The sequence below is a fragment of the Eurytemora carolleeae genome, unplaced genomic scaffold, assembly GCF_000591075.1.
Source record: "Eurytemora carolleeae unplaced genomic scaffold, Eaff_2.0 scaffold382, whole genome shotgun sequence".
NCBI lineage: Eukaryota > Metazoa > Arthropoda > Copepoda > Calanoida > Temoridae > Eurytemora > Eurytemora carolleeae.
The window spans coordinates 224,752-252,044 of record NW_019396297.1 but is presented as its reverse complement, the minus strand read 5'-3'; the positions used below and the strand labels follow the sequence as shown (position 1 = coordinate 252,044).

Genomic DNA, 27,293 nt, shown 5'->3' with positions numbered 1-27,293 from the left:
TAGCTATTTGGTTTCATTTATTAAATCAAAATCTGAACGAAATTTTATATTGTCCAGTAATTTGAGAAGTCTAAAAGACAGAACACATTGTGGAACTCCCATGATTAAGGATATTTTGTGATTTTTGTATCAAGAATCATAATTGCAAAAGTAGGGGGAAGAACGAATGCCCCAACTTCAGATCAAAGGCGATCTTCAATTTTTCTGTCAATAATCATGATTCTTTGGACGTGTATATGTGAATTTATCAGATATTATTTACTTAGAACATTAAATGGGGGGGGGGTGAATGGTTTTGTCACAATATTCTCTTAAAATGCATTTGTTTTTTGTTCCATGGTGAGAATGGACAAAATGAATATATTCTGATAATCTTTTCATTTACAAACATGTCATCAATTGTAGCTAGCATTGATTTGATATATTTTCAATTTATAATTACTTTTCCCGTTCATATATTTGTCCTTGAATGGATCCTATAATCCCGCAATATATTTAGATGTCGTCTTTGTTAAAGTGAGTATTTTGGAAGAAAAACATATATTTAATGGCAAAAGCACAAGAAAGCACTTGGGTTTCGGGATCATCTAAATAAATAAATAGATTTTAAAAGCCATATAGAAAAGATTTAGGGCCACTGTAGCACCCCAAAACTTTAATGTGGTCAGTAGTAGCGTGTTGATAAATCCTATCTTAAGAGTTTTCAATGAAATAGCGGGTTTTCGGTCGAAATTCTGAAATAAAACATAATATTTAAACAACTTAAAGACTTCTCTCAAAAAACATTCTTTGGGGCCCAAGCCTTATTTGACATAAATAAGAGGTTTATGGAATAAAATCATTTAGGATGAATACCCCCCCCCCTTAATACCCCACAATGAAGAGGGATGTTTGTAATAAATGTTCTGGATGAATTGTCATTTTTTCTTTCATTTATTAAATTATTTTATTTAAGTTCAATTTCAATTTTAACCCCGTTATCCAGTATAGATCTGCCAACATTGTTTTATTAAAACAAAAATAAAACAAAAATGATTAATTTAGTAAAAGTGTGCTTCTACTACCAAACAAAGAGGTAAATTGATTAGTAATTTTATAGATTTGGATGAAAAATAATCAATATTTATTATCGTATTCCCCTCCCCTGTAATCCATCAGTTGCAACATCCAAGTGGGAAAAATATTAATGGATCTAAACCATGAAATAGATGGATATTCTTTGCGATCCTAATCGGTGGTCCTCAAAATTATCCGCAATTCTGAGGGTTGAAACAAATGGCAAAAAAAAGGTCAAAAAAATTTTAAAATTTTTTTTGTTTAATACAAATATCAAAGTGTGACACATGTATCTACATTTATTTTTCAAGGGCTTTTCAAAAGTATAGTTTTTAGATCTGTAACTTTAGTCATAAAAAAACTATTGGCTATTTTAGATTTTTTTTAAACAGACCTTACTTTTTAACGTCCTGTAAGGCTGTGCCCTACCCTCTGTATACAAAAATAAAAAATGTTTTAAATATCTATATATTAAAAGTTACAAAATTTCACGGTGATAGTGTCAAAAATGAAGGTGCTAGGGCAAAAAAACTAGAGGGGGAGGGGCTCCAAATGCCACCCCCCCCCCAGCCTGTTTAGAGTTAAGTGATTGCATTTTAATATATTTGAAATATTTGTACGATTCAACCAGTCTCTTTAACCACTGTTCTTGTTAATTTTAAACATTTCCAAATTGGATTATTTTTGACTAATATAGATTTGGGAAAAATACTGGTGATTGGTATATTATCTTTTTGATCTTATTTCTTTTTATGAAAATAAATTAAGAGCGTAAACTCTCCGTGCTTCCTCCTCCGCAATAAGTGAGGTACTGAAATACATTCTTACAACGCTTACGGATCCGTACTTGGAGACAGCCAACCATATAAGTAGATAGATAGATAGATAGATACACAAAGTATTGAAACATATTGATAATGTGTAATGATTAAATTATATACTTTGCTACGAATACAATAGGCGACAGACATTTTTCATTTAAAAAAAAACAAAAGATGATTAAAATTCCAAGATTCTGATTACACACTGTTTCAAACAAACTTTAATACTTATTATTGTGATAGAGATAGAGATCCAATTCAATGCATCTTAGCCTTTCTTAGCAATAACTTTAAACGCGGTACATATCTCTAAATGCTTAAGACTTTAAAAATATGTTAAAATCTGCGATGTAAATTTTCATGACCAATCCCTTAAAAACCGTCTGTCTATAAATAAAAGAAAAGTAGAAAAATGATATAATGTTGCAAGAAAAAAATTTAAATAGGAATTCCAATGAATCGATATTATTACAGATTCCAATTACAATTTAAAAAGGATGGATGACTCAAATTTCTGGAATAACATTATATCAACCAACCCAATATACATGGTTTATAATTCATAATCCTCAAATTCGTTACACTTTTTTTAAATTTGTTTTTATCCGTGTCGAAATTTTCCATTTCAAAAGCAACCTTCCGATCACACAATTTAATGAAAATTATATCAATAATTGAAGTCTCATATTGAGTACAGTTTTTTTGTTATCTTATTTCTTTTCTTAATATCTGAGGAACAAAAAGGATTTTTTTATTACAATGTTAGCTTTACAATTTTGCTTTTAACCATTTTCTTACAGTGTAAAACGGAAAATTTGCGGTTTTAAAAAAAATATTTGAATGGAGTTTCCAAAAAAAATAATCTGACATTTTTGCTTGGCAAATATCTTCAATTTTTTCCGGCTGTTACAAACCCCGCCAAGCGTCAAGTGAGTTTCCAAAACAATTAAAACCCTAATTTGGTTTTATTAAATACGTCTGCCAAAAAGATGAGTTTTTAATGACGACCTGGAATTTTCAATCCGTCTTCAAAATGAGCTGTTGTATATGTATAGAACTAGATTATGGCATTACATAATCTCTATGATAAAATAGAGCTTGCTGAAACGAGTGTGCCTGGAGAAAAGGATGAATAAAAGAGTAACAGTAACCTTGGATAGTATCTTTCAATATATCCGAATTTTAATAATAATTGAAAACAATTGATCCAAGACGAGTTTATTAATGGTTGAAAATAATAAAATGATATTCTTCAGTTCAACGAATTTATCACAGCAACACTGCTACTCATGAATGATGCTTCAAATATGTTACACTTCATGAAATTTATAATTATTTTAATGAAGACTCAAATATAACAAATAAACAAGAAAAAAAGGAAAAACTCTTATTTAGATAGAAAACCAAAACATCATGAGAACAGAAGGAACCAAAAAATTAATAAAAATACTGTAATACGTACGGTATCAAGGACCCATGAAAATGAAGGAACCAAGGAACTATGAGAATACAAGGAACCAAGGAACTATGAGAATACAAGGAACCAAGGAACTATGAGAATACAAGGAACCAAGGAACTATGAGAATACAAGGAGCTAAGAAACCATGATAATAAAAGGAACCAAGGAACCATGAGAATAAAAGGAACCAAGGGACTGCATGACTTTAAACGAACCAAAGAAATATTAGAATACAAGGAACCAAGCAACTATGAGAATACAAGGAACCAAGGAACCTTGAAAATAAAAAAAACTACGGAACTCCGAGAATGCAAAGAACAAGAAACAGTGAGAATACAATGCGCAAAAACATCAGAATACAAGGAGCCAAGGAATTATAAGACTACAAGGAACCAAGGAACTATGCGAATACAAGGAACCAAGGAACTATGAGAATACANAAGGAACCTTTGAATTATAAGAACCAAGGAAATGCTAGGGACTAAGGAACTATGAGAATACAAAGAACCAAGGAACCATGAGAATAAAGGGAATACGCAACTATGAGAATACAAGGAACCAAGAAATCATGAGAATACAAGGTACAAGAAACAATAAGAATAAAGGAACCAAGAATCATGAGAATACAAGGAACCAAGGAACTATTAGAATACAACACGGAGCCAAAAAAATGAGAATACAAGGAACCAAGAAATCATGAGAATACAAGAAACCAAGAAACAATAAAAATGAAAAGAACCAAGAATCATGAGAATACAAGAAACCAAGGAACTATCAGTAATGAATATTTAAGGAATTATTCATTTATAAAATATAACAAAAACATGCAAGATTAAGTGTTTCAGGAGTAAATATTTTAAAACCTCCAAAAATAGAGGTTGTGGGAATATTTCCCCAATTCTAAAAAATTGAAAAGGAGAGGAAAGGAAAGTTACACATTTATTGTTTACATTACATTTAATATAACTTGTGGTGGATTATTAGTATTTTTTGACTACGAACTAACAACTTGGAAAAAATTATAGATTTGTTTGTAATATTGAAAAATTATAGATTTGTTTGTAATATTTAAAAATTATAGATTTGTTTGTGATATTGAAAAATTATAGATTTGTTTGAAATATTGTGAAAAAGATATAGGTTCTTCACAAAATGGGATAATTCAATGGAACTCATGAAACATGAGAATACAAGGAACCAAGAAACTGTGAGAATTCATGGATTTAAAAAACCAAAAGTTTTCAAAGAAAAAAAGCTTATAAAAACAAATTTTGAATTATTTTAAATACAATTAAATGATTAGCCATTTAAGAAACACATCATACTCCGTTCAGCCTTGTAAATTATGCAATCAATAAAGAATTTTTTAAATTCATCCCATAAAAATCTTTTCCTGATGCAAAATAAAAGAATTAATGTGGAGAGGGCTACACACTTACAGGATAACCGCCTTAATGACGGAAAGATTTGTTTTTATATTTTATAGATGATAATATTTACATCAAGAAGTATATACGAGTACAACTTATAATCTTCAATAATGTGGTAAAACCAAGGGCGTACACAGGGGGGGAAAGGGGGGGAAGGCCCCCATAGACCTATAAAGGGGGCATAACTCCCTCCCCCTAGAACTCAGTGCTATAACACTTTTAAAATCTGAAACTGAAGCGTGAAGGGCATAAAAAATTAGTTTGCAGTTTTTTTCTGCTAGTTTTGTTTGAAGGATAGATAAAGTAGTACTTGCAAGGTAATTAGACTGTAAATTACCTTTAAAGTATCCGAGAAGCCATATGTTTTGAATTTACAGTTCAAATTTTGCCCCCCTCTGGCTTGATTTCTGTGAACGCCCTTGGGTGTACCTCCACAAATGTTATAAGCAACATTATTTTTGATGCACACTTTGTCCTGAAATAATGAACAAAAATCAAAGACGAACTTTGAGTCATCTTTAACCTACCATCTTTCTCCACAAATTACTGAATTATTTTAACTTAAAGGGAGTAACCGGCTATGTAAGGTAATTGAACTGAGTATGCAGTGTTGTGGAAATTCCAATCAGCCTAAAGGCGTATCTGTCAAATATGCGGTTTATTGTTTAAGGTTTAGTTTATTAACCCTGTGTATATGTGTCAGCACTAGGGCTGGGAACGTTCTGAAATCTGGAAACCCGTTCGTTTCGTTAACGAGGGTCGTCTGATCGTTAATTCCATATTCGTTCTTTTTCAAATGGTTCCGTGCTAAGGTTTTTTTTTTCTGATTTTAAATTAACAATTATCTAATATTCTTGTCGTTTGCCAACTAGGTTGATAAACATAGAAGTCTTACTTTTTGTGTTATTGAGAATTGAAGATGGTATTGTTATAATTGTAAAAGAAAAAATTAAGAGTTTCAGTTTCAGTTTCAGAAAAAGTTGTTACTCTTTAACAAATGATGACCGTTAACGTTAACTTTGAAATTTATATAAAAACCGTTTGAACCGAATGAATTAAAAAAAACAGTTCGTTAGAATTGTTAATTTCTCGAACGATTAGTTCCTTTAAACGGAAACTTTGTCTGTTGATTTAATGAAAATATTATTTTTTCAACGTTAACGCCCAGCCCTAGTTAGCTGCTTAGCATTGTGTCCGTATTTCCTCAATCTTTGTGCATATCTAAAAATAGTTCCCGACATTTTCCGGTCTGAAAATATAGTTCAGGGAGATACACTGTTAGACACATAACACTATGGAATAGGAAGACGAGCTATGGACTAACGATGTATGATGTCCAGTCCTAGAAGTCCATATAAAAATAAAGTACAGCGTTTGTAAATTGTACAGTGTACAATTTACATGGACCAATTTCACTTAAATTAAATTGATTGTCACGCTGCTGGTGAAACTACATGCTTAACGATTATTAAATGAAGCAACTTAACCGGCTGTTAACCTCTAATTAATTAACTTGAGGCCGAATTTAAAGAATTTGAGCGGCGGCTTAAATTTAAACCGCAGCTCAAATATTGTTGGTTTCACTTAAAATTGTATTTAATGTTTCAAAATTTAAGCCGGCGCTCAATTGAAACCGGTTTTTGCGGATTTAAGACGCGGCTCAATTTCATTAAATTCGGGCACTGCTGTTAACTTGATGTTAATCAATTTAAAGAATTTGAGCCGCGGCTTAAATTTAAGCCGAGGCTCAAACATGGTTAGTTTTACTTAAAATTGTATTCAATTTTTAAGATTTAAGCCGGCGCTCAATTAAAACCGGTTTTTGGAGGATTTGAGACGCGGATTAAATTCATTAAATTCGGACACCATGGTCTCATATGTTGATAATCAAAATTCTTAAACAGATTAACCAGCATGTTAACCTCTTGTTAATCAACCTAGTGTTAATCTTTTGTTCATCTTAACATTTTGTTATGGTTAACTGGTTGTTAACATGTTGTTAATTACCTGGTGTTCCCTGTTAAGCTGATGTTAATTAACCTATAGTGTTATAATGATGATGATGATAACTTGTGTTCCCTGTTTTTAATTAACCTAGGGTCAAATAGATTCAGCTTATAAACACCTATTTTTAAAACAGGGTCGAATATGAAGTGTCGCAACACCTTGGGCTTTGATTTTATCCGCTCTATTACTCACTTATGCTTTTCTTTAACCGTTTACATGTACATTTTAGTACTATAAAGCACTTGTTGTTAGCTTTAATTTTAAAGAAGTAATTGGCAATATTCTCATCGACTGTTGCTTGAAAGCTTGAGACCTTTCGCCGGTCTAAATTTGATTCAATTCTTTTCTCAATCTTTTACTTTGAATCTGTGGTTCAAATTTAAACCGGCAGCAGTAAATTCAGCGACGTGGCTTAAATTAATTAAATTCGGTCCCTGGTGATCTGTGAACATGAAAATATGAAATGCTTGGAGCAAAATTATTGTCTTTGTTGCACCTTTAGACCATACATTATACACGCTTCATAAACTAGGATAATCGGTGTAACGGAAACATTTAAATCTTTATTAATACATATATATATAAAGTATTAATCTTCTGTTTGTTTGTTTCTTTGGATGTCCGATCATAACTCAGGAACCCATTGACCGATTTGCCTCAAATTTTGATTGGGGGAACTCTTGAAAATAAAATAAAATATAGGGTGGGATTCTGCAGTAAGGCTGGTACAGGGTGTCCCACGAAACATGACAGTTTGTGAATAGTTTTGAATGTCTTCTTCCATATACTGTATTATATATTATAGACTTTTTGCAGTTTATTTAATTTATAAAATCTTTTACTCATATATATATTTTACTTTAAAATCAATTTTACTATAAAATGGCTGTCATGAAAAATTTTATATTATTCTCTTGGGGTTCAAACAACTTAACAAACTATGGAAGAAGACATTTTAAACTTTTTACCAACTGGGCATGTTTCGTGACTCTTGCAGTATTGTCTAGCTTGTATATTTTACTCAAAAAATGACAAATCGTAACAGAAAAATTATGATTTTTGATAATATTTCATAGTTTTACACTCAAGATAATCTTTTCAATATTAATTTCCCATGATATCCAACCATTTAGAATCCAATTACATGTAGAATCTGACCTTGTAGTTTATTTGTTCAACTAGGCTTTTAGGGCGCCCATCTTGTATTTGAATTGTGAACATGTTCTCTTTGTTTACATTTTAAAACAAAGAAGAAAAAAATTTTGCGGATGTAAAAAAAAAAATTCGCGGATTTTCAAGAATTTAATTTTTTTTATTTTTATCATTCATAAACCTTCCCTGTGGTCACGTGATGTCCCACAACAATTTGGGCCCGATCGGTTCAGCCGTTTTGACGTTTATTGGATGCAAACAAACAGACAAGCCAAATTTATATATAGATGTAGACCTTTAAATGGTGTTTTTAAGAGCAGTTGTTAGAAAAATGGGAATACAGAATAATTATATGAGAATTTATTTAGTAATACATAGGCAAAACTAAGATACTCAATTATTTTTTTAGGCTGTACACCAAATATTTCGTTCTCTTCGTAAATAATTAGCCCGGTAGAACCATGAAATGTTAGATTTTTTGTACAATCGAATTTATCTTATTACCCTATATTTGACTACTGTATATATTCATTTCATTTTTAATTAACATAAATATATTTGTTTCAAATTAAAAGTGGAAAACATAGCACTGTAAAAGTAGAAAAATACTAAAAAATAATAATTGTCTGGTCATGATCACGTAGAAATTCCATGCGTAAAAAATGTATTTTCTTCATCTAAGATAGGTCAATGAAGAAAACTGTTGTTAATAGTCGGTCACTATAATCCCTTTTAACATAGATTCTGGATTTAATAATCTGAGTGGTTTGTTTCTCTCTGTGTACAGCTTTGTTTATTTGTATCACAAGGGTTATTTATTCTTTAGTTAACAAATGTTAATAATTATGCACAATTTTACGTTACACTAACCAATATTGGAAACTGTATTAAAGTTTGTCTAATTTCGTGTTTTAACATTGTGTTTTGTACAAAGAGAATAGAATATATGTTAGAGGGGAATTTACTAGGAAAAAGTGTAAAACGGCCATCTTGTTGTACTGTTTCCATACTGCAGGTGTACTTCACATATTTATGCTATATAACCTTTTGGGCCCTGGAATATCATTTTAAAGAAAATCTAAAATTAATGTTAAAAGAAAAGTTTATTTAACAGCTTTAATAAATTCGAAATTGAAATGAATAGTCTAAGGAACATACTGTATTAATGTACTCTACTGCATATACTTTGTGAACATTTACACGATTTGTACACTTTGAACTCCCTTTCAGGCTGAAAGGGACATAAAAAATTCATACTGAGAGATTCTTTAAATTCCCCTCTAATATATTTTATTCTCTATGGTTTTGTAATTTAACGTAAGTGCTTGAATCACAGACTACACAGACTGCTCATACACTTTACCTGGATAGGCTGAGCAGGCCTATAGTGTCCCGGCATGCCATGCTACGGTTCTATGTAATGTTTTTTGACTGACATCTTACGGCCACTTGTTGCATTCAGGGGTTAAGTTTTACAACTTTTAAAGAAATACTCCAATTTTCAACATAAAACATAACGTTTATGAATATTGTCTATTTTTAAAGATTTTGCATTTCCTATTCAAAGGATCCTTAAATACCCCTGAATACAGATGTCTCCTGATTGGTCGTGTACAGTACTTGTACACAATAGAACTTGATGTGAAAATATCGCATATTACAAGTGTTAATCGATCTCTGTAACTCTCTTATCTCTGGCTTGAAAAAAGTTTGTAAATAAATGGAGTCCAGTTAATTTAGTACTGTACACACAGTACAAACAGATTATAAGGGCCCCACTATATTATTCTAAATTACTAGGGACATAAAATTTCGTCATCTAACTACAAGTTTGGCCCACTTTAGTATTTACTTACTTTGATTTCAAATATGCACAAATTTAGCAAGATTTTAAATATCATCTGATGTGTAATTAAGAAAAACAAAAAATGTGCAAATATCTTCCGACGGGTTGTGTGCAAATAAATTGTGAAAATTTCTTTGCAAAACATGTGCAATCCGTTTTCTTATGTTAAAGGCAAACATTATCAAAATCTGACAGCTGAAAGTTGGTCAAAACAATGTTTTAGTTTGTTACAGGAAAGCGTAGTCATTCATGCAGTGTGCCTGAGGACTGAGGCACACTTTTAGAGTTATATAAAAAACAAATCCCCCCCCCCCAAGCAGGAATAGGGTTAATTTATTTTTGCGAAAAACATCGAAATTTTGCAAAATACGAACGGAAATTTTCGCAATTTTTCGCGAAAGTTGCAAATATATTTTTTTATATATTTATATATAAAATAAAATAACTTTTTATTCCAATTTGTTATAGGTGTTTATTCGACAGAAGTTCATATCATACTGCATGGAATTGGAGTAGAGCTAGGCCATATATAACTTCGTATCTGCACAGTGTAAAACTGTGCAGATCTGAAGCCCATAATAAGACTCATTTCTAATATAATTCCAGTTTACATTACATTACATTTATTACGAATTTCTTTCTCTGCAATTCTGCAATATCCCCTGTTTGTGGGGATTTCAGGTTCGTGTTGAAGTTTATGACCGAGGAGGGGACCAGGATGGCAGGGGAGCGGGGCAATGAAGAATGACAAGGTTTGGTTCATCAGTATTTTTTAGAAAGCTGTTAGCACGCAGGCATGCGTAGCTAACATTACAAAAATTTACAAAAATTTGCAATGTTAATTTCAGATATTAGCAGGATAGCAAGCATGAGTGCACGACTATCAACAGCTTAATTAATTATTGTTTCTTTACACAAACAGCATAGTATGCACATTTTACATATTATATTTTGCTGGAAATTCTCGTGTGTACCTGAACGTGCAGAAACAACAATGACTTGCAATGCATGCTTAAACACTATATATATACAGGTAGCGGATATTTTCTTTTAATTTCTTCATTTGAATACTCGAATCAGAACCATTTTATTTAGAATATACAGTGAACACGAGAATAAAGTGAAGAATAAAAATTTTTCTGATTGCTATATCTTTGTAGTCTGAGCTGAAAACTTTAGAATTTGATATCCTTAATCCCCATCTGTTAATTAATCTGGAGATTAAATTTATGAGGAGAACAAGCGATATTTAATCTGGAGATTAAGAAAAAGAGTGGATCAAGCCTTAATCCCGATATCCACCATTCAAAAGTTCCCAGCTCTGATGGTGTAAATCTTTGTTATTTCAAACTTAGATTGATTGATCTAATAGCATTCATAGTTTGAAATTTCAAAGGTCTACAACTTGGGAAATTGGGCTAGAAAGATATAGGAATTAGAAAATCAGAGTTGTGGCAAAGACTCCACGTGGATTTAACAGTTCTATCAATATTTCAGAAAGCTGTGACTTTTAATCACAATATGACCCATTATACATAATATTTTATCCTTTTTTTCTTTAATACTTTTTTGTCGGCATATATATCTTAAATGAAAAAGTATAAAATAAACAAATCTGAAGTTTAAAGATTGTTGAATTATAGACCAAAACACGTTTGAGAAACTACTGAATGGCATTTAGTTTTTAAATGGATTTTTTTTGTTAGATTTTCAAACTTATATGTGAGTTCCTAACGTGACAGGTTCTTAATTTAATTTAATGATTGCCAGCAACGAAGCATAATGGTAACACCCGTTTCTTTAACAAAAACATGCTTTATCTGAAAAATTAGCGTGTACTTGATCCTTAAAAAGGTGCCGTAACTTGATGCCATTTTTTAATATAAGATCTTGTACATTATGCAATATATTAATTGCAGGGGCGGATTAGATAATATAGTTTATGGAAGGAACGGCCTCTGCACAGTATATGTAAAGAATTACCCATGCAGAGGATAAGACTTCAGAGACGACTGTATGGAACCTTTTTTTCAAGACATTTCACCCCAAAATTAAGCCTTCTGTTCTGATTAAATATAAAAAGTTGAAAGTCGTAATTAAAGTCTTATGTACAGGGTGACCCTGAATATATTTGTGCGTCCTTATTTTCATGAGTAACATGTTAAGTTCCTTGTTTAAATTTACTTAAATTAACCTTTTTCAGATGAACTTATTCATTTTCTCTTGTTGTCTTGTTCTTGCTTCGGCATCTATCAACTACAACCCTGACTGTGAAAATGCGATTAGGGAAATGTTTAAAAAGAAAATAAACCAAAGTCAAGCCAAAGTTAATCCATAGAATTTGTTTAAGAAGATCAAACTTTGAAGACACGTATTGTTACAGATTAAAACTTGAAGCCTTTGACTGAAATAAAGCTCTTCATGCTTTCAGTATTTCTTTCATTTTTGCGTTTTAATTCATGTTTTTTTTCTCATTCGTTAATGAAATAAAAATGCAAAAGATTCTATTTTTATAAAATATGGTATTGAAAGATTTCCTGAGATTGAAACTTTTGATTCGGATAGCGCTGAGTTGTAGAGACTGAACTCGACATACAGTCTAAACTTTTTAATTGAAGACCCTAAATTCACTTTCGGGAATAATCTTGAAATGCACAAATGTATAAAAAAATAGTTTTTGGAATTATTTTACGTCTTTTTTTAGTGTATGGCTAAAATTAGTTAGTCCCTCCGGATCAGAAACAACAGATTCAGGATTAAAAAGTTTCTCCCTCAGGTCGTCATTAAAAATTATGTTTGTAATTTAAACATTTACAGAAGTATCGGTCTACCAAGGTATTGTTAATTATCTTAAAATATGATTAATATTTATAGGCATCCCAAAATAAGTCACTCATTATAATTTTCTTCTGTATGATAGTTCAAAATTGGTTTTCTTTTTTAAAGGAAGATAATGTTTATAATTTTGGTTCTATTAATATTTTTAAACTGAGATAAAATTCTTAATATCCCGAACAATGTATTATGCAGAGCAAACTTGAAAACTATTACATTTTAGATTGAATAATAGGTTGCACACACCTCTGCCCCTTTAGTAAAAGTAAACTCAACCTTTATGAAGCATAAAGTCTGACCGAGTCAACCTTGTTGCACCGGCTAGTCTCGTCCATAGTGCTAGATCCAGTGCAAACTGGGACCTGGAAAGGTTGACCCGGCTCGGAAATTCAAATGCACTACGGCATTGATCGAAAACGATTAAAAGTCGTCTTTATACCGACAAGAGTATGAGATTCAACATGCACGGCTGCATGGATTTTTTTTGCCTGATTCCCTACAGTTCTAACATTCTTTTTTCTATACCAACTCATTAATTAAGCCATTTAACCCTATCACGATGGGAGGGGAGTGTTTCCCCCCCCCTGTGGTTTATTCTGAAAAACTTAAAAATGGTTTACATAGAACGCTAACACTTCTTCACTTTTTCAACATCATAGTTGTAAACTAAATTTGCAAAAAAAATTTTTTTGATGCATTGGGTAGTGTGGAGAATCAGAAATGGTTAATAACTTCTTTATCTATTTAGCTACAGGGCTAAATTTAAAAAGGCCTTGAAAGTGGGTAGAATAACATTTTGTTGACAGATAACAGCAAACACACCAGACAAATTTGAACAATAGGCCCGTCGGAATTCTGGTGGGGGATATTTGTTCTCCCCGGAAAATTCTTTCCCGGTAGGCCGCAAATACACACAACAGAGTAACCCCAGTTTCAAGAAAATCGATAACAAAAGCTTTATTTCCTAAAAAATAACATAAATTATAGGTCATGGTTACTTGTACAATGTTATAATAAATATTAATAATAGAAAAAATCTTACGATTTATTTAGGGATGATAAAGGGGAAACTTATTGTTGATCAGTATTGAAATACGTTTTTAAACTTCTGAAAAAATTACAGTTGAATATTTAACGAAATTCACTAATGCTTCATATGAAAATATTCTTGTTTAACTTTAATGATTTCACAATAAACGAAAGTGTTTTAAGCTCCGTGGGACGGAGAACAAAGAGAACGGGGGCTGAAATTATTTGGTTTGGTTTTCTCTGAGAGGAGATTTTAAGTTGAAGACGACATTACACGGAGGTCTTAAGTTAATGGTTAACACATGTGTTATATGTTAATATTTGTCAAAAGTGAAAATAATTATTTTTGAAAATTTTTTCGACATACATTTTGAACTTTTTAAAAATTCTTCCTTACACCCTAATCATTAAGTTAAGAGGTATATTTTTTTGAACATGAGCAGGCCTTGAAAAGTTGGTTTTTGAACATGTATCACTCTCCCCTATCTCAACTCTAAGGGCAAAATCATAAAGGGGGAGGGGGTTAGAACCCCCCCCCCATTTATATTAGAAAAAAACAGCCCAGTCGGCATAGGGTTAATTACAAAGCTCAGGACAAAGGACTTAATGCAAACTTGGGATCGTCATATTGAAAGAGTTTCGAGTAGTCTATTCAGCCTTATCCTTTGTGGGTAACCCTGTAGTTCCATTATTTTTATTTTTTTGGTGACATATTTCAAGTTAGCTAATACTAATAGCGTATATAACATATTTAATGAGGTGACTCCCATTAAACAGTGGAGAAGAAGGACGACTGTTCGACTCAAAATATGATTTTAATAGTTCGGAGACAATGAAACGTATTAGTTGTGCAGTTTAAACAAACTCCTTTGCTTTTATAAGTCGATTGTCAAGCTAGAGTAAAAACTTATTGCTTTTCAAGATTTCTGAATTGTCGTCTTCCCTTTCCTCAGTTGTATGGGTCTCACTGTAATAATAATATTTTGAATTTTAGAGTTTGGAGAAAAGAAGATGAAAGCTTTCCGTTGATATACCTAAATTCTATAGGTAAATTTAAAATTTGTTTTAAAAATGCCACACATTTAAAGTAAGTGTACTTAATGCAATTTGATTTTTTACAGTGACTGTTCAACTATGAAAAGCACACAATTATGCACACAACAATTATTGAGTCTTAATTCTCTGAAAGGTATATAAGCTTTAAAGGAATTGAGTCTTTGCCAAAAACTCCGATATTTTAATTCCAATATAATTGCAACCTAATGTCGTAGACTTCAGATATAGGATACTATGAATTCTGTTGGATCTGATCTCATTGGTTTACACCATCAGGTCGCAAAAATATATGGATTAGAAAAGGTTAAACTTAAAGAGGAAAGAGCGCCAACCCCCTCCCCCTCCCCCCCTAGTCGTTTCGGGGTTAGAGGGTGAGGGCAAAGTAGAATTTTCGAAAAATGGTTAATAACTGATTATTGAATAAAAATAAAATGTATTTTGCTGATGCATAAAGATTGGAGATGCTGTATATATTTAATAAATTTAAAAACTCGGTGATGGTGATGGACCAAACCTCTGTTGAGTAAAAAAGTAGATGTTAGTTCCACATTTATTGAAAATATATTTCGGTCTGGGTTGACCCTCGTCATGTGGTCCCAAACCTTCTCTAGAACGCTAACTTTTAGATGGTAGAGTTCATGTCCAGGAAGGTTAAAATGTTCTCCTGTAGGCTGGTTTATATGGAGATTTCTAATGTAACCAATATGTTCTCTCACTCTTTCATCTAAAGATCTTGTTGTCTGTCCTTTATATTGTAGTTTACACTTTTCACATGTAATACAATAAACTACATTTCTGGTCTTACAGTTGAAAGTTCCATTAATCTCAATCTTATTGCTGGTATTAGAGGACTGTATAACTGTTCCAGGCTCTATATAGGGACAAGTTGGGCAATTTAAACCACAAGGTTTCATACCAGGTATTAGCCTCTTTGGCCTCATTCTAGGAGGATCTGGAATTCTGGCTCGGATGAGTTTATCCCTGAGATTAGGAGCTCTCCTATAGGTAACCATAGGTGGATTTTGAAAAATCTCCTTCATCCAAGGATCCTGGACCATGGTTCTCCAATGTTTCTGTATGATGGAGGAGATACAAGGCAGCTGGGGATTAAATGAGATGGAGAATATAACTCGATGGTTTCTCCTTTTTCTCCACTTTCTTTAAAGCAACTTCTCTAGGTATAGCTTTAGCTCGGACTATAGCAATAAGACAATATTATTGATTAAAGTAACGTGTTAATTATTTTGATCTATATGATCAAAACAATCTATCAATCATCAATTATAGTCACAGAGATGAAAATCCAAACAGAGGACAAGGATTCAGGTACTATAATATAAAACTGTGGATCATTTCAGTAATATTTGCTATCAAAGGAACTGAGTTCTTGCAACAAACTTAGTTTTTTAATCACTTTATCTTTGCAACCCAATGTCGTATAGACCTTTGATATTTTAAACTATCAATTGTGCTGGATCAAACAATTTAGGTTTTCAGGTTGTAAAGATATAGGGATTAAAAAATTAAAATTTGCCAGAAAAACTTAGTTCCCTATGTCGGGAGGGTGAAAGGGCACCAGATATTAATAAATAAACAGATTAAATCTTCTAATTGTTGTTCCAGAGACTAATTATAATTTACTGAGTATACCTCTGCTGTCCTGCTTACATCAAGACTCACCACAGTTGGTTCAAATTATTAGGTAACAAACCAGACTTTTTTATTAAAAAGAAAAAGTAAAACTGTCAAAACCGCTAATAAGAAAAGACAGAAGTATTTTTAAATATCTTGTTAATCCGCGGAGTCAAGAATGACATTTAGAATTATGTTCAAGGTCCCTTTGAGGAGCAATAAAACTATTTCATTAATATGTTTAGAGAACACTCCCTTTAATAATATGTTTAGAGAACACTCCCTTTAATAATATGTTTAGAGAACACTTTCTTTAATAATATGTTTAGAGAACACTCCCTTTGGTAATATGTTAAGAAAGCACTCCCTTTAATAATATGATTAGAGAACACTCCCTTTAATAATATGATTAGAGAACACTCCTTTTAATAATATGATTAGATAACACTCCCTTTAATAACAGTTTTAGAGATCACTCCCTTTAATAATATGTTTAGAGAACACTCTCTTTAAGAATATGTTTAGAGAACACTCCCTTTAATAATATGTTCAGAGAACACTCTCTTTAATAATATGTTCAAAGAACACTCCCTTTAATAATATGTTTAGAGATCACTCCCTTTAATAATATGTTCAGAGAACACTCTCTTTAATAATATGTTTAGAGAACACTCCCTTTAATATTATGCTTAGAGAACACTCCCTTTAATAAAATGTTTAAAGAACACTCTCTTTAATAATATGTTTAGAGAACACTCCCTTTAGTAATAGGTTTAGAGAACACTCCCTTTGGTAATATGTTAAGAGAGCACTCCTTTTAATAATATGATTAGAGAACACTCCCTTTAATAATATGATTAGATAACACTCCCTTTAATAACAGTTTTAGAGATCACTCCCTTTAATAATATGTTTAGAGAACACTCTCTTTAATATGTTCAGAGAGCACTCCCTTTAATGATATGTTTAGAGAACACTCTCTTTAATAATATGATTAGATAACACTCCCTTTAATAACAGTTTTAGAGATCACTCCCTTTAATAATATGTTTAGAGAACACTCTCTTTAATAATATGTTCAGAGAGCACTCCCTTTAATGATATGTTTAGAGAACACTCTCTTTAATATTATGTTTAGAGAAAACTCTCTTAAATTATATGTTTAGAGAACACTCTCTTTAATGATATGTTTAGAGAACACTCCCTTTAATAACAGGTTCAGAGATCACTCCCTTTAATAATATGTTTAGAGAACACTCTCTTTAATAATATGTTTTGAGAACACTCCCTTTAATAATATGTTCAGAGAACACTCTCTTTAATAATATGTTTAGAGAACACTCTCTTTAATATTATGTTTAGAGAAAACTCTCTTAAATTATATGTTTAGAGAACACTCTCTTTAATGATATGTTTAGAGAACACTCCCTTTAATAACAGGTTCAGAGATCACTCCCTTTAATAATATGTTTAGAGAACACTCTCTTTAATAATATGTTTTGAGAACACTCCCTTTAATAATATGTTCAGAGAACACTCTCTTTAATAATATGTTTAGAGAATACTCCCTTTAATAATATGTTTAGAGAACACTCTCTTTAATGATATGTTTAGAGAACACTCTCTTTAATGATATGTTTAGAGAACACTCTCTTTAATGATATGTTTAGAGAACACTCTCTGTAATGATATGTTTAGAGAACACTCTCTTTAATAATATGTTTAGAGAATACTCCCTTTAATAATATGTTTAGAGAACACTCTCTTTAATAATAGGTTTAGAGAACACTCTCTGTAATGATATGTTTAGAGAATACTCCCTTTAATAATATGTTTAGAGAACACTCCCTTTAATAATATGTTTAGAGAACACTCTCTTTAATGATATGTTTTTGAGAACAATCCCTTTTGTAAAATGTTTAGATAACACTCCCTTTAATAATAGGTTTAGAGAACACTCCCTTTAATAATAGGTTTAGAGAACACTCCTTCAATAATATTTTTAGAGAACACTTCCTTTAATAATATGTTTTTGTGAACACGCCCTTTTAAAATATGTTTAGAAAACACTCCCTTTATTATTAGGTTTAGATAGCACTCCCTTCAATAATATGTTTAGAGAACACTCTCTTTAATAATATGTTTTAGAGAACACTGCCTTTGGTAATATGTTAAGAGATCACTTCCTTTAATAATAATTTTAGAAAGCACTCCTTTTAATAATATTTTTAGAGAACACTCTCTTTAATAACATGTCTACAGAACACTCCCTTCAATAATATTTTTAGAGAACACTCCCTTTAATGATATGTTTTTGTGAATACTCAATTTAATAATATGTTTGGAGAAAACTCCCTTTAATAATAGGATTAGATAGCACTCCCTTCAATAATATTTTTAAAGAGAACACTCCCTTTAATGATATGTTTTTAGAGAACACTCCCTTTAATAATATCTTAAGAAAACACTCCCTTTAATAATATGCTTCGAGAACACTCCCTTCAATGATATTTTAAGAGAATACTCCCTTTAATAATTTGTTTAGAGAACACTCTCTTTAATACTTTGTTTAGATATTATTCCCTTTAATAATTTGTTTAGAGAAGACTCCCTTTAATAATATGTTTAGAGAACACTCCCTTTAATAATATGTTTAGAGAACACTCCCATTAATAATATTTTTAGAGAACAATTTCTTCACAAAAATGAGGAGAATAAACCCTATAATCTTTCTGACACAGTTGAACAAGTTTTAAAGTAAGTTTATTCATTTATTTAAATATAATCTTCTGAGAACAAAAATAAAATGAAGAGTCCGATTTACAACGGTACCCTAAACAGTTTTGACTGACTGACTGAAATTTTTTTTTGAAGTCAGATATATTCTATTTAGTAACTTGTGGACTTTTGCTTCAGAAACATTGAAGGAAGTTGTTAAAGTGAAACCATTTTCAAGGTCAGAAAACTACGACAACTATAAAATACAGATAAGATAAATGTTTAAAGGGCACCTTTGTAAATCGGACATTCTACTCCATAAATACAAGTACAATTTAAATTGGTTCTATACAGTCCCTTCAACTCTTTAACTCTAGGAAGAGACCTTTAAAATAAAGTTAGATGAAAAAGGGGAATTCTTTATTAATCTTTAAAGAATATTTTCTAGGAAACCAGTTTCAACTCCCAATGAAGTTGATGATCTTGTTTTTGATGGAAAAAAGAAAGGTTGGATAATATCATTTTATATCATTTTATCATTATCATTTATCATTTATATCATTTTCCGTCTTCATTTAGACTTAATCACTCAACTACTTTGTGGAACATAAAAAACACACCCGTTAATTCTTTTTGAGTGCAACATACATCGAACGCAGAAAGCAAAATTCTTTTCACCTAACTGCTTTAGCGGCAAATTACTTAAACTTGCAGCGTGGCTGCTTTTTTAATACAACATAATATTAGTGTTGATACCGTCTGGCTAAATTGTCTAGTTTTTCTTGAGGTTGCACGTTATTGTCCTGGCTGATCATTTTATTGTCCCGACTGGACATTTTATTGTCCGGATGACCACTCTTTTTGGTCCTGACTGTTCTTTAAGCAACAATAAGCTTTCAATCCAGAAAAACGGCGATATTTTCTACATTATTCATCATCATTCATCATTCATCAGTCTCAATATAAAAAATCTCTTTTCAATCCTTGACCAGGTTAAGTAAATATTTATGCTTATGAAACTCATATTTTTACAAATTAAATTTGTATACAATAAAAATAAATTTTCTAAATAATTACTAAATATTGTAACATTTGTATCTAAAAAAATATGCATTAAAGCAATAAAATTGAAACATATATTAATGCAAAAAATTGATTGAAAACATAAATCTTTTTTGTACTACATGTCAAATTTTTATCTAACAAAATGTGTTGCCAAATTCAACTTTGTAACCTTATTCGTCAAATTTTTTTTAGACGAAATTTATCATTCATCAACATTTGACGAATGAAAATTGAAAATTGAATTGGGCTCCGTTGATCCAAAAAATTTTGTTAGATGAAATTTATTATTTATCAACATTTGACTAATGAGGCTACAAAATTGAATTGGGCTCCGGTTATCCAACACATTTTGTTAGATGAAAAATTCACATTTCAGAGAGTGTATTTAATAGGTTTCCAGTCGTCTATAAATTCTCATCCTTTGTGGGTAACCCTGTATATAAAACCAAATGTTCATACTTTAAACGTATTTGTGTATCATGATGTATTTATCTATATAGGTGGATTTTTCATCGAAGCTGGAGCTAATAATTTCGAGTCGGATTCAGATTCTCTTCACTTCGAATTAAACCATGGTTGGACGGTAAGTATTATATATTATAACATATAGTGGTAGACGAATTTTTTATTACAGTTTTGATTGTTCTCAAGCTTTATTCGAATTTTAAAACCTAAGCAGTAATAAAAAAGATAAATTTTTAAGTGACAGCTTCTCTTGACTTCTATATGTTTATGTGTATTCATGCTGAATAACAGTTTGTTAAAATCAAAATTGAAATCAAAAGTCGTCTTCATTGCCCTGATATAACGCCTACCACTGTGTTTACATTTAGTCATGTACTCAAGATATGAGTGTTCAGTTTAAATTTGTTAAATTTTTTTGGAAAAAGCTGAAGCTCCAATAATATTTGATTTTGTAATATTTGCCTGCAGTAATGTAAATTTCTAGCAATTATATTTAGAGAATTATTATTTCCAGCAGAATCTATAGCAGAGAAAGTTTTCCATGATATACTTCATAAAAGTGCCTCACGGAGCTACATGTAATATTTCAAAGATCTACAGGGTTACCCACAAAATATGAGACTTCAGACACGACGGAAATTTAGTCTTTCTTACATTAGGGTGTCCCTGCAGATGTATACACTTGATTCTTTCTTAAAATATATTTTTTAATTAAAAAAATTCGATTTTTTAGCCTATGTCACCCCCAGGCTACCCATTAGTGTCCACAAAAAATGTCAGCCCATTCGGTCCTAACTCCAACCGGTTGAGCGGGTTGACCGGCTATAGGGAATATATATACGAATGTCATGTTTTTTATATAAATTCCATAAAACAACAAAAATCCCAAAAAAATCTTTAGCTCGTCATTTTTTAAGAGTGATTAAGGACGTTCTTAAAACCTCATTCTATTAGTTTTTGATTGTTTTTTATTTAAGGGTCTATTGGTGGAACCACATCCCTCTTATTATGAAAAAGGAATGAGCAAGAATAGAAGAGTGACAAGGGAAATTTATCCAAACTAAAAAATAAGAAACAAGAAAATTCAAGTCTCTGCGATTTTTTTAATTAACAGAATCCATTAAATTGTTCGACTCAATTGTTCATTATTATTTAATTGTTAAAATTGTATTCAAATACATGAGTTGAATACATGTTTTAAGTTCAAACAGATCTGATATTTAATTTTTTCTATCTGAAAATTGAAAATCCGAAATTGCGGTAAAATTGAAAACGTATTATTTGTCAAAGTTTGATAAGATTGTGATTAGTGTAAACACCTGCCTCTCCCCAATAGACCGAGTTGCCTCAATTCCTTTCAAGTAGGATTTAAACTAAAACGTTTGAAATTGAAGACGACATTTGAACTATACTTCCTCTTTTCTACATAACCATGTCAAAACACTTCTGTAATGTTTTTTATCCATTAATTAGATTTAAAACCCTTTAAAAAAGCTAATATCTTTTTTAAAAAGTCTATCAACAGCAGTGATAACCAGACAACCCTGAAAAAGGAAGACGACTTTATCTCAGTACTGAAGTGTACAGGGTGTCCCAATAAACATGGGAATTCAGTGATGAATTCGATATCGTCTTTTTAGATAATTCTTTGATTTAGTATAGTGATACCTACTGAGAAAGCTGTAATCTGTAAGAGTTTCGTCTGCTATGTTCACATTTTGTTTGTTTTTGTTTTGAATGCATATACGGTTGTTCTCAGGGAACAGGAATAGGGAAAGGAAATGGCGCTGGTCCGGCAAGAGAAAGCCAGTCGCACTGATTTGCAGACCAGTACAGTAAACTTACAAACACTCTTCTGGTACAGACACGCAACATGACTACGTCAAGGAAATTGTAGAACAATGTCGTCGATTATAATTAAACTTGAATAACGAGTAGTTTATTGTAAACTGTAATCAAATTATGAAAATTTGGCTTTACAGTGTTGACTTAAATATGTAAATAATATATTACATGTATATTAAACTTATTTCTAAGTAAACAATTAACAATAAACAAATGTACTCTCCTAGACTGTACAAATGCCGAGATTCTTACGTACTGTATAAACCTACAGTACACACCTTCGGTACTTTAAACTGACACACACTTAATGCAATAAATACAGGAGGCAATTTAATACTCCTTAGCATATTTATTGTATCCTTGTTGCCGCCTCAAGTGAATAAAGAGATATGTAATTTTTTCAAACTTTTAAACAAATTATTTGAAGATTTGTCCACTATTCAAAATATAACATTTTAATTTAAAAATAAATCTACGTTTTTCAGGTTTTAAAAACTGTAAAATCTATATTTTTGAGTTTTGAGTTCAGACATCAATTCAAATCTAATTCATGTTTTCAGAGTTGTAAACCCGCAACTTCTTGGCAGAAAAAATCGCAATTAATTAGATTGCATCCCAAGGGTTGCAATCTAACATTGCAACCCTTGTTTCAGGGTATCAATGTAAATATCAGGGATTCGATAGTGTCATCATTTTGTTCAAAAGTTGGGAAAATTCCTTTTGTGTTTAGCATCAACTATGCTGGATTAGATTTGATGGGAAATAAACTGGGAGACAACTCAAGGCAAGGTTTTTTACATATTTTTCTTTCTTTTTAAGTGATCAATAGCTTTCTTGGTAAAACCCTTAGTTACTTTTACAGGCTTGTTCACTAAACATGAGACTTCAGAGACGACTAGAAAGAAATAGTTAAGTCTGTTTTTACATTTATGCAGTTTCTTGTAGATATAGATATACCTTATTCTTTCATTGGCAAACCATTTAATGAAAAGAACTTGACAATTTGTAAATTGAGGATCACTTAAAATATTTAGCGCCCTGTACAGGATGGGGGTCCAAATCTAAGTAAAATTCTAAAATAAGGCCTTAAAAGAGTAAAGATTTGGAATTGCATTACATATTTAAAGCCCAATTTTTAAAAAAAGTTGCCATTAAATTTAATGGCAAAAAAAGGTTTAAAATGCAATAAAAAATCGAAATAGCGACAGGCCTTTCGACAGTCCTGTACGATTTACGTTTACCCTTCCCTATGCCTAATTTTTTTGGTCAAAAATCCTTTAATTTTCCTGCTTCTTAAAATTTAAGAAATTTCAAGTAACAATGAAAATGTATATTCATTTGATATATGAAAACAAAATTTATAGTTAATTTTCATAAATTTCAGATAATTCTTTATCAGAATTTCGTCCTCCCCCCCCCCGTACATTAAGAAAAAAAACGGTTTTAGATTCTAAAAAACTACTTTATAGTATAGTACTTTGGGCAGCCATAATAATTAACAAAATTATCAGTAAAAAAATTATTCTTATAACATTTTCAAATTTTCTGTATTTACTGGTTCCTTCCACCCGTGTCGATTTCGGTTCAGCCGAAAAATTCTTCCTGGATTTTCTAAAACTTTTGTCCGTAAACAAAATGCTACCCATAAGAGAATAAAGGTGTTCTATTTGAGGTCTATATAGGTCAACACTCGACAATCAGTGTGTTTAAACCTTTATGCTCTAGTGAACCTATTCTACAGTGTATTCCATTATATTCACTTCTACTCGCACTTGGGAATCCTACTGTTAACTATTTTAGGTTAGTGCCATTTTAAATAGATTTCAGAACAAAGTGTTGCAAACATTCATGAATGCTTGTTGGCGTAATTTTTCGGAAATTATGTCTAAAAAATGCAGGATGGTTGTGCATTTTTGTTTGCTACAACTTTTAATAGGCAATAAGTAACTTGGTTCGGTTTTAGAATACTTATTAGGTTTTTGAATATTTATCTTTAGAAAAAAACTCAAAGTGAAAAAAAATTTAGAATATAAATTTTGAAATTTGTAGAACTTCTGAGATTTTGATAAAACTTTTTCAAAAGTTCAAAAAGTTCAAAAAATCAAGTTTTGCTTCAAAGCGGTGAAACAACTTTTTTTAGTTTAGATATAGAGGGAGGAGAGTTTCAGGTTCTAAAAACTATACCTTGGGACTTGGTGGATATTCAAGTTTTAAGCATAGAAACTCATTTTGCAGGTCAGTAATGGTACTGCTAGCGTATTTTCAAGTGACCCTTCATGCAAAGGTGACAATGTCCGATTTGCTTTTGAAATTTAAATGACAAAAGATGTAAAAGATACTGGATAACTTCTTCTTTTCTGACTCGAAATTGTTCTGATAATTTGTCCGTTGTTTCTTAAATGCAAGAAATGCGCTAGTTACTTTTGCAGAGAAACCAAAACTGAAAATTTGTACAGTATGTACAGTACAGTTAAAACTAAAATGGATATCTATCTATTTCATGCTTGATCAGACAAAGCTGTTAAGAGTACCGTTGTAAAGCTTTGCTAATGGATGGTCACTTGAAATTACGCGTATATAGACCCTTTAAACAAAAATAGTTTTAATGGTGTTGGGACTCTTGCTCTTCGAGGAAAATATTATTATTAGTATTTCAACATATTCCATTTCGAACCAAGTTTAACCCCCCCAAAAAGTTATATTTATTATTATTTTGATATTTGATATCTAGGAGAACGTAGTAAGGGCTCAAGAGAGGATATAATCTCGTACATGAAGGATGTTGGATATCAATATATATCCTGGGGCCACGAGGTTAGGAATTAGGATTCAAAACACCGGGGATTGGATGTCGTCTTCTTTATTTCTTTCTGTTAAGATTTCGCAGAGTTTGTGTTTGTTTTCGATGTTTGTCTCGGAACTTCATGTTTGGAGTATTGTTTATCTTGAAGGCTTGATCTCGATATCCAATGTGGGTACTTTTAAAGTTGAAGATAAATGCTTGATTCCATAATAAATGTTATCGCTGCAGGGTATAATAATTACGAAATCTTTACGATAGTTATCGCTTCACAGACAAGACAATACCTCTATTAAACTTAAAATTTCTTTTTTTTCATTTTTTTCCAAGGGCAACGCCGGGCGCTTGAGCTAATCTCTATAATAAACAAGACTATACCTCTTTTAAACAGGACAATATCTTTATTAAACGGGACAATATCTCTATTAAACAGGACAATATCTCTATTAAACTGGACAATATCTCTATTAAACAGGACAATATCTCTATTAAACAGGACAATATCTCTATTAAACAGGGCAATATCTCTGATAAACAAGACAATATCTCTTTTAAACAGGACAATATCTCTATTAAACAGGAGAACATTTCTATTAAACAGGACAACATCTCTTCTAAACAGGGCAATATATCTAATAAACATAACAATATCTCTATTTGAACTGGACAATGTCTCTATTAAACAGGAGAACATCTCTATTAAACAGGACGATATCTCTGATAAACAAGACTATATCTCTTTTAAACAGGACAGTATCTCTTTTAAACAGGACAATATCTCCATTAAACAGGACAACATTTCTATTAAACAGGACAATAGCTCTATTAAACAGCGCAACATCTCTATTAAACAGGACAATATCTCTGATAAAGAAGACAATATCTCTTTTAAACAGGACAGTATCTTTTTTAAACAGGACAATATCTCTATTAAAAGGGACAATATCTCTAATAAACAGGGCAATATTTCTATTAAACCGGGCAATATCTCTATTAAACAGGACAATATCTCTATTAAACAGGCCAATATATTTATATTAAACAGGCCAATATATTTATATTAAACAGGACAATATCTCTACTCAAACAGGACAGGTTTTTCTTAGACAGGACAATATCTGTTTTAAACAGGACAATATCTGTTTTAAGCAGGAAAATGTCTTTACTCTAATAGGATAATTTCGCTTCAAACAGGAAAATTTCGGTTTAAACAGGACAATTTTGCTTATCAAACAGAACATGAGTTTCTTTCAAACAGGACGAGATCGCTTTTTAAACCGGAAAAGATTTATTCTCAAACAGGACAAGATTTATTCTCAAACAGGACAAGATTTATTCTCAAAGAGGAAAAGATTAATTTTCAAACGGGACAAGATTAAATTTCAAACTGGACAAGATTTAATTTTAAACAGGACAAGATCTACTCAAATGTACGTTTACTCAAAATGAACAATTAAAGCATACTGTAAATATTAATTTTAGATTTACGGATATGTCACGTTTCTTGAAAGTGGGAAAACTATAGCCATCATAAACGACATGTTTGTAAAGAATGGAATCCCTGTCAAAAAAGAAAAAAAGAAAAATTTATTGTGATTTGTGACTTTTTTATTTCAAAATTGTGTTGTCTATATTCATTTTCTGGAAATTAAAAACAATTTGAAGTGTTCTGTGCTGTAATTTAATTTATTGATGGAAATAAAATACTAATATAAAAAATTCGTCTGTGAAATAAGAATTATAGTGGTATGTCCTATTCACAAAGGTACCCAATTAAGAGCATTGTCTGCATATGAATGAATGATTTTTTTTTTAAATTGGTTATTTTCAATATTTTCAATTGTTAAACAATTTCATTTTTGAAGACGATCCTTTCTGAAGCCTTAGAAAGCTGGTAAGGCACAGTGGACCGCGTAATATTTTCAAGACAGATAAATGTAGGATACACGTTCGTGCCCCCCCCCCTTCCCCCGTCTACTGGAGAGGGGGCTTCAGTTGGCTGTTGGAGTAGAACTGCCGTGCTATAAAAGGTCGCCCAACTCCTTCATGAACCAGCCACAGATCCCAGCCCTTTCA

General features: G+C 31.4%; 2 protein-coding genes across 4 annotated transcripts in view; one reads left to right on the top strand and one right to left on the bottom strand.

Moving 5' to 3' along the window:
* Positions 1-11,802, bottom strand: part of LOC111700432 (uncharacterized) — a 22,665-nt gene extending 10,863 nt beyond the window's left edge. Inside the window, exon 1 of the mRNA XM_023471334.1 lies at positions 11,796-11,802. The gene's annotated coding sequence lies outside the window, so the exon portion shown is untranslated. The remainder of the gene's footprint in view (positions 1-11,795) is intronic.
* On the top strand, positions 10,629-27,293 carry LOC111700431 (uncharacterized). 3 transcript variants are annotated; one of them, XR_002764990.1, is made up of 17 exons: positions 10,629-10,805; positions 11,976-12,058; positions 12,590-12,607; positions 14,631-14,683; positions 15,980-16,018; positions 16,316-16,394; positions 19,010-19,081; positions 19,218-19,280; positions 19,491-19,549; positions 20,608-20,690; positions 21,550-21,617; positions 21,883-21,933; positions 23,148-23,201; positions 24,143-24,217; positions 24,563-24,652; positions 25,149-25,231; positions 26,700-26,716. XR_002764990.1 is itself a non-coding variant. In XM_023471332.1 (17 exons), exons 1-17 carry the CDS (start codon positions 10,701-10,703, stop codon positions 26,811-26,813), a joined length of 1,194 nt encoding a protein of 397 aa, XP_023327100.1. In that variant the 5' UTR covers positions 10,632-10,700; the 3' UTR covers positions 26,814-27,293. The 3 variants fall into 3 exon arrangements, 2 of the variants coding, with proteins under 2 accessions (XP_023327100.1, XP_023327101.1); XM_023471332.1 differs by having other exon boundaries at positions 10,632-10,805; positions 24,558-24,652; positions 26,700-27,293; XM_023471333.1 differs by lacking the exon at positions 19,218-19,280 and having other exon boundaries at positions 10,634-10,805; positions 24,558-24,652; positions 26,700-27,293.